This window comes from Wyeomyia smithii, chromosome 2, assembly GCF_029784165.1.
Source record: "Wyeomyia smithii strain HCP4-BCI-WySm-NY-G18 chromosome 2, ASM2978416v1, whole genome shotgun sequence".
Lineage (NCBI taxonomy): Eukaryota > Metazoa > Arthropoda > Insecta > Diptera > Culicidae > Wyeomyia > Wyeomyia smithii.
This window is the reverse complement of record NC_073695.1, coordinates 105,118,159-105,127,098: the sequence shown is the minus strand read 5'-3', so window position 1 is coordinate 105,127,098 and position 8,940 is coordinate 105,118,159. Positions and strand designations below refer to the sequence as shown.

Genomic DNA, 8,940 nt, shown 5'->3' with positions numbered 1-8,940 from the left:
GCTCTTGCTACTCGTCCGTGCTGAACCAGCATCATAAGCTTCGCCTCATCGAGGTCATTGGCCGTTTCCACCTTCCGCTCCTCGCTCGCTGCACCATCCTCGCACATGGCAGCGAATTGTTCCTTTGAGGCGTCCAGCTACTTTTCAGATTCATCCAGCCACTTGATGTCTCCCAGCGTCCAATTTGTCCATGGTAGTTGAAATGCTACACTTGTAATAACAACCTTTAACGAAATTCACTCTTGCAAGCAACCACTTTGATCAACTTGATGTCCCGGTTAGAATAATTGCGCCCTTCTAATTGGCGACCGGCTTCGACCGGCGTAGGAACCAGAATGGAAAATAACTTATCGAGTGCGACGTGTTGCAACTTTAGTTCGCGCCAATTTCATCACCATTCAACCATCCGGATTCATCAGCTGCAAGCATTGGGATTCAGCCATCCGAATTAACATTTATCGTGCCACTAGTCCACCAGGTTCCAGCCAGCCAGGCACTAGGGGCAGTGCAGGTTTTGGTCATCCAGGTGAACGAGTCTGCTGCCCCACCATTACCCCTAGTTAAGTCTTCGCTAAAGTAAAATCAAATGCAACTCGCTTACGCTTACCGAATTTTTAGTAAACCGGACGGAGCGTACCATCCGCCGGAACGCAGCTGCTGGAGCGCACCATTCGGTAGCTTTCTGGACAACCGCGTCCGTACATTATTGTTTTGGGGGCCTCCACTCCGGACCTCTGTGTCCATACGATTCAAGAGCCTTGTCTCCACCCCGAACCCCTTCCGTTTGATGTCGCCGCGCATCGCCGCTTGCTGTTCGTCAGTCAGTCCGCACATTCATCTCTATCTACCAGGTGCCATGCCAGGGTAGACCCACAGTTTGGATTTCGCTGCCAATCGACGCCGCAGCTCTGGTTCCTCGTTTCTGCCTGCTACCGTCAGCGCATCGTCAACAAAATTATTATCTACAATACTGCCGAAGATACTATACCGAAATAACAAACCATTTTAATGCTAGAAATGTTTTTGACGTAGACTTACGTCTCACGGCATCTTATATAGGGGTACAAGTTGAAAACCGTAAGCATCAAGAGCGTCACGAAAACTGTCCTCTTCCAATTGCTTGAAACTCAGTAATTATCCCACAGATTTCCTTCATTCCCACAGCAATCGATTGGAAAATTAGCTATGCATCCAGCAAAATACGGGAAATTGTGATTTTGTGGTTTTGCTCTACATATTTCTACAGTACAATAGTAGATGTAGAGTCCTGTTGAACCAGAACAGCAGCAGCTGATTTTAGCACAGCAAGGCTGAGCAGGCGACTCATTCGATCGCAGCGCTGCATAGCATTGCTGAACATGTCCGGATATATTATTAGTTTAGTACGGATTTGTCGCGTCGCGTTCACTTTCAGCCTTTTCGGCCATTACTAATATTTATGAGTGTTCCGATAGCGTGTGATATTATCGCATTGTCTCGTTGAACTGGAATCATCCCATGCCATCGATAATTGGCAATCCAAAATCAATGGTTCTCTTCTAGGTTACCAATCAACCCTTCTTTTCGAAATTACCCATCAATTAATAAAAACGATAGTTGAAAGAGAATTATCACTGAAATTTACCGATGCAACAAATAAATTGATAACCCTAATCTTTACTGTTCTGTTGAGTATATTTAATAGGATTACTAATACAATTTTTGTTAGGTAGTCATGAAGAAAAATTGTTTAAATATTTAAATTTTCCATGGTATACTTTTCGATTTTAGCTATGGTAAATTTTATACTGCAAATCGCAAACTTTCGGTAAAAATTTTAAACTGCTAGGCCATGTGCAATAAATTTATTGATTGGAAACAATCATCTTAAAATCTGCAAACGCTTCTCAATTTTGAGTGTTGAATAAATAGTCGATTTATCCTTAGAAATAAGTACAAATAGACCATTTCGCGACCATTTGACCTAGAGAGTTATTCCCGGTAAAACAATTATAACAAATGGGTAACACAAATATATCTCAACTTGATAGAAATAACATAGCCTGTAATATTCTTGATATGCCAATATGATAAAAAGTACAGAATTATATCAAATTCTGTTATCATACACCTGAATGCTCAAACGTGTGTTTTTTTAAACATATTTATAACAAAATTCGTTATTCAATTGACAAAATATTGTATATTCTAACTAATTCTGATCTTTCAAACTTGCTCACCTTACAACCTTACAAAACTTGCTATAATTTGTCATAATCAGTAAGTAATTTTGATAGGAATATAAGTTCGTAACAAAATATCAAGAGTTGTTATAATCCTGATATTTTTGACCGATCGGGTTCTTAACAGGATGATGTCACACATCAATGAAAATTCAATTTTTGCAGATTAACAGTTTGGATTTCGCCATGGGCACTCCACTACTCATCAATTGCTCAGAGTTACTAATATGATACGAGCTAATAAATCTGAAGGTTATTCCACTGGAGCTGCTCTTTTATACATAGAAAAAGCATTCGACAGTGTTTGGCATAAAGGTTTGATTACGAAATTGCAAACTTTTAATTTTCAATTTTTTATAATCAAAATTTTTAAAAAATTATCTTACTGATCGAACTCTGCAGGTTGTCTATCAGAATTCAAAATCTGATAGATTTCCTGTCAGAGCAGGTGAGCCTCAAGGTTCAGTCTTGGGTTCAGTCCTGTACAACATATTCACTTCATATCTCCCTGATTTGCCTCCAGGATGCACAACGTCATTGTTTTGCGACGGCACAAGCATTTCCGTAAAAGGAAAAAGTCTTCGTGTCATATGCAGTCGATTGCAGAAAAGTTTAGATATTCTTTCTTTCTTCTTGCAAAAGTTGCTTCTAAAACTCAAATGATAATTTTTCCGCATAAGACTAGGGCTTCTTTCCTCAAACAAAACAATACTCACGTTGTCAAAATAAATGGGGTTACTCTAAGTTGGTCTGACAAGGTTAAGTACTTGGGACTAATTTACGATAAAAAACTTATTTTCAAAGAGCACATTGAGAGTATACAAGCCAAGTGCATCAAATATACGAGATGTTTATATCCTCTCATTAACAAGAATTCTAAACTTCGTTTAAAGACCAACTTTTAATTCACAAACAAATTTTTGGACCAGCAGTGCTTTATGCCTGCCGATCTGGTCAAGTTGCTGTTCAACAAGGAAGAAAACGCTTCAAAGGACTTAGAACAAAATTCTGAAAACAATTTTGAAGCGTCCTCCTTGGTTTGGTACACTCGAACTACATAGACTTACTGGTGTTGAAACATTAGAAGCTATGTCAAATGAAATTATTACCAATTTTCGACAAAAATCGTTGCAATCCTCAATTGCTACGATAGGCTCTCTTTATAGCCAATAAGTTAGCAATTGAGTTAATTGTAAGTTTATTTCCGTTTTTTAACAAGCAGGTAGAAATCCCAACGAATTATAAATCCTTATTGTTAAAGCAAACGAATCCTCACACATAAAGTTGCAAGTTTCTAACAGTGTTGAGAAGTTACCATTTGAGCCGTTGAAAAAATTTCAAAAGAAGCAATTTTCGAAAAATCTCTGAATTTAGGTTCAACGGTTTCTTTCAAACATGGAAATACATTTCACTGGAATCCTCGAATCGTTTCAGAACAGAGTGGTCTATGTACACAAGACTAGTAAAAGACAAAGAAAATGATGGTAACTCGTATAAAATGGCTAGTGTCACAAATTACATAGCATGTGAAATGTAACATGTTATATGTAACACATCAATAGGGACATTGGTAAATCGCGATTTCGCGGAAGCCGCGAATTCCGCGAAATTCAGCATTGGCCGCGGAATTTACAAAAATCGCGAAATGCCGCGAAAGTAATGATAAACAGCAACAATTTACGTCCATCATGAAACATACCAATTTGAGACCTGCGAAATTCATGGTAACCAGCAATACACACAAAAGTGAAGATTAATGGGCATCTCGACGACAACGGGAAGCTTTTTCCTACGTAACCAAGGAGATTAAACAGTACTACTACTCTCTTACAATGCGAATTTGTCAGCCTGGGTTGAATTGTCCTCGGACGGGTTCGCTTACGGTTGTGACCTGCATGACAGAATTCCAGAGTGGGCAGTCGAATCAAAGTTGCAAGATGAACAAAGTACAAACAAGCATTTTCAAAGTACCTGACAGTGAGATTGGTATTATTAAATTGCTAGGTATTCGGATCGTGGACGTTTTCCTGGTCTTTTCCGGTTAGCAATCGATTTCCGGATTTCCAATTTCTTTATCGATTTCCGGAAACTGTACACATCAATAGGGATACCAAAATATGACTAAAGACAATTCGATACACTATGTACTTTTAGTCAGTAATGCAAAGAAATCATGGATCGTACGGTTAAATGACCGTATGATAAAACCTTTTTTTTCTTGTTTCTACCAAAAAATCATCTCTGTAGTATCCGCTGAAGAAAAAGGTTACCGCGAAATTACCGCGAATTTTGAATATTTTCTATTTTGTCACCCGCGAATTTTCAATATTTTGGCCACGAATTACCACTGTCTCTACACATTAAGTTAAATATTACATTGTATTTCACATGTTACAACATGTTACATGTTGTTTTTCGTTTTACATTACGTGTAACATGTTACATGTTAGAATGGCCATTCTGTTTCGGACGAAATTTCAACACGATGTAAAAATCAACTATAAAGTTCGATTCTTCGAAATTTTCTTAATTTCCCAACTTCAGCTTTTTAAGTTTATGCCAAAAACTCATTTTCGAAAAAAATGGTTTTTATACCACTCTGTTCCACAACGGCTCATTCGTGATTGGCCACACAAACTCATTATTTACTAATATATATCATAAATACGTAAGCTACTAACAAACCCCCCTTATGTAAAAAATAATAAATTAAAGTCAAGAGAAAAGATCACGTGATCTTTTTGCCAACCCCCATGCATTTTTTGACAATCGGTTTCGGTAGTGACATTGTTTGAGGTTTTTACTATCATGAGAAACTTTTTACTTTATATTGGTAAAAATGGCATATTAGCCCATTCTTCAATTATGAGCAAAAATCTAGACTGGAACCATTCGGTAAGAGTGATATTTGTCGTTCGTTAAGTGAACTGTAAACAAGTTTTACACACGTTTGTGTGCAACTTTTAGAATAGCTGTCCAACATGCTTCATATCTATATATACCTGTTTTGATACAACAAACTGAACACACTCTTTGAGTGAATTAGTGTATGCTTTCCATAGAACGACCTAAGTACTAGGTAACTTCTCATCAAGTGGCTTCGTGTAGTATACTAAAAGAACTAAGTTATGTTTTATTGTAATTTTGCATTTGAAACAAAATCTAACACATGCAAAGCTGTTTGATAGGGGATTCACATCACTCTTATTATCATTTCAAACAAAGTTTATACGAATTTAAGCACACAGCTCAGTTCACCGTGGTAATCAGTTGCAACATGACAAAAAAGATCATTATCGGAATATATATAGTTTTCTTGTCTTTCAGTCACGCGCACGACAAACGAAAGTTACTCAAATTGCCCTTTTCCCAAGCAAACTCTGAACCTGAGGTACACTAAAGTTTGTTAATTTTTTTGTATGTAGCAACGCAAACACTCATGTTCTGACTACAAGTTACCTTTGCTTTTAGCCCTCCACCTCCTGTCGCCTGATATGAAACCAGTCGTAAGGAAATCAAAGCTAACTGCGTCTTAACTAATATTCGGTACACGTGTTAAAATAGCACATGGCTATAGGTTCTGATGCAGGTGCATCGACAAAAACCGCCAAAAACGTAACAAAGGGCGGAAGGCAATTTTAAGATGTAAGAAAGATATAGTATCAAAGATATCAAGCATGTAAATGAAATCTGAAGATAGCCAAACCACTGTCAGTTGATTATGAACGTTACTTTATAGTTACATGTTCTATGTAATATGTAATAAGTTCTATGGCATTGCCATCAAATTTAGGTTGTCAAGTGATGGAATAAGGCAGTACCTGTTGTAATTCTTTAAGGATAGACTATGAAAAATTCAAGAACATGATGGGGATTATAAACCTTTTTGCTCGGAAAAATAAGCAGTTTGGATTCTTTTCAAGTGTGTAGCAATTTTTATGCATTGAAATTGTAGTTTTTCAATAGTACAGTTATTCGATAGCAAAAAGTTGTTTGTTTATTGAAAAAATCAATTACGACCGAAGACGGTAATAACGAACATTTTTTAAAAATTTAAGAAAACCGGCCGTAACTCGGCAAAGCCATTTTATGCAAAACACCATATCGAGTTTCAAGTTTAGCTCATGGCGCGTGACAAGCCGCACTTGAAATCTATCCTACTTTCTCCCTATTACTCAAAGCTCTAACAAAATTTACAAAAATGTTCTCAAGAAGTTGTACCTAAAGATAGAGCAATATAGTGTTTTTTTTTCGATATTTTTAAAAATAGAAAAGACATTTAACCTACACAAGACATGCTGCATATATTGTACCCCAAATTAATTCTTTAAGTATACTACGACGTTCAAGATGTACGGGAAAAGCGACAATTATTTTGCTGATACGTGAAAATTTTAGCTGTTTCAAAAAAATCTACAGTATAAGATAAACCCATTCCCGACGGGTAACATTCAAGCTTTGATTCAAGTTCAACAACCATACTTGAAAATTTTCACGATGAAACTATTCAGTAAGGTTCGAGAACAGATTGATCTTTAATATGCAATACAGTTTGTCTCAATTGTGTATATAGTTGATGAGTTATAAGAGTTTGAAGTTTGAGGTAAAAACTGATTCCTCTCCGACAAAGGTGGTGGTGATGGGATGAGGATTGTTATGTTGTTACGCAACACTAGAAAAGGGTTCTGTGATGGAACGCACAGATGACAGATGTTCCATGCGCGTCATTCATCATGTGTGAAGTTATATCGGATTATTAGAGAGTGATTTGAACTACCCATCAATGATTAAAAGAGGACAGTATTTAGTTATTCCAAGCTTTGCTATTGTTAATAACAAATTGCAAAGACGAACTTTTGCATGTGTGAATATTTTTTTGAGCAATCCAGTATTTTTTCATGAGCAATGGTTTTTGTAAATTGTTTTTTTTTTTTCAATCACGTTCATTTTTGTTTATTTTTTAAGTTTAGTTTAAATAAAACATATGTAACATCAAACAATTGAGAAAATCAACTATTATTCATGTAATGAAATTAAAAAAAGATTAAATTGTTAGAAAACAATTTTTCGAATATTAGCAAATAATGAAGAAAAAGTTTCTAGATGTTGGAGAAAATAGCTGTGCAGTGGATCCGTATAAGAAGCGAAATGCAGATTCGTTTGCGGGTAAGCAAATAAATCCACGCGTTTTTTCATGATCTACTGAACGAAGGATTTATCGCAGTTAAGATAATTAATTAAGCTTGAAACCAGCGCTGGTCATCTGCATCGAATTGTCGATATTGTCATAGTTACATCTTGAACTTCAACTCGATATTTCAAAAAAATAATTTATCATTTTAGATTAAATACCAAATTTTATTAGTATAAAATGCATTTGAAAGTGGCTAGCCACTACGGGCCACCTAGTTCTTTCAATACTCGTACAATCTGTACTCGGCGCTAAACGATACTTCATACCGAATCTTAAAGTTGGAAAATACGTTCAATCCAAAACTATAACTTTAACTGATAGTATTTCTATTGCAGGCGAATTGGCACAAAGCCAATGAGTTTTGTACAACACTTGGAATGGTTTTTGTATCGATGAAATCTCAAGTAGAACACAACGAACTGATTCGATTTGTAGAGAAGATGGATAAATTTTCCAATGCCACCAGATTCTGGATCGGCGCCAGCGATCTTGCGGAGGAAGGAACCTATACCTGGGTATCCAGTGGTCAGTTGTTGACCTTCTCTAACTGGGCTGATAACGAACCGAACAACGAAAACCATGCTGAACACTGTATTGAAATTATTCTCAATATATACGTGAATCGTGTTTGGCAATGGAATGACAACGAGTGCCGTAATCCTAGGGAATATTTCATTTGCGAAGGTGTCGATAAACATTGTATTGAGAATTTTTAGAATAAAAAGTGATTAAAATAGATACGAATAGCCAGTTATTTAATGAAAAGCTGATGTGTGTTAAGCTGTTAACACATCAACAACATACAACTCAGTGTCCAAAATAGCACACGTATTTTTGAACAGCTCTAGGAGAATTTAGGTAGTTGTTTATTTTTTCTGGATATTCATGCATGAATTTATTGATGCTGACCATGCCCTTACAGACAATTTTCGAGCAATGAAGAAATGTTGCTTAATCGGGTCTCTTACGAAACTCTGAGGCACAAAAGGCTCAAAAGCACATAAAACTGAATCAAAGATGACTTAAAACACAAACTGGCTTATTCAACTCAATTGACTCAATTACGTTTAACTGAAACAATTACACGTGACAGAGTTCTGTAGTATATATTTGATCCAAGCTCCGAACAGTCTCAAACTTCGAACACCTCAGAATAAAAACCGAATGAGAAAAGACCTAATGATCGAATATCAACCATTTCTCATTTGAATGAAACTTTGCACACGTATTTGACTTAGCAAACTGGGTATTTTCCGCGGATGGAGAAATTTTTCAGACTCAAGAGTAATTTTCTAAAAGGTCGGAAGCATTTTTGGGATAGGCTCAAAGCATTGTAGCTCATAAATCTTTGGTTTTACTGTCTGAGAATGAATTATAGGGAACTAACAATACTTTACAAAAAAAAACACCGTAATTTTGACCATATAAAATACGAATGATCGCCTAATTATAGTTCAAACAAAAAAGGGTTGATTTTATTAGTTTTATTAAGAAACTTAAATACATACCTAACAAAATTTCTGA

The 8,940-nt window shown here is 36.3% G+C and overlaps 1 protein-coding gene and 1 long non-coding RNA gene across 3 annotated transcripts; both read left to right on the top strand.

The window, feature by feature from the left end:
• The first annotated feature begins 5,352 nt into the window (after positions 1–5,352).
• LOC129721870 (uncharacterized) lies at positions 5,353–5,861 on the top strand. Of its 2 annotated transcripts, none has more exons than XR_008727504.1 (3): positions 5,353–5,484; positions 5,550–5,613; positions 5,694–5,861. It is a non-coding gene; the product is annotated as an uncharacterized LOC129721870 (long non-coding RNA). The 2 variants fall into 2 exon arrangements; XR_008727503.1 differs by having other exon boundaries at positions 5,550–5,639.
• A 1,478-nt stretch (positions 5,862–7,339) lies between these two features.
• LOC129721869 (lectin subunit alpha-like) lies at positions 7,340–8,162 on the top strand. The gene is made up of 2 exons (XM_055674951.1): positions 7,340–7,388; positions 7,752–8,162. Exons 1-2 carry the CDS (start codon positions 7,371–7,373, stop codon positions 8,130–8,132), a joined length of 399 nt encoding a protein of 132 aa, XP_055530926.1. The 5' UTR covers positions 7,340–7,370; the 3' UTR covers positions 8,133–8,162.
• The last annotated feature ends 778 nt before the right edge of the window (positions 8,163–8,940 follow it).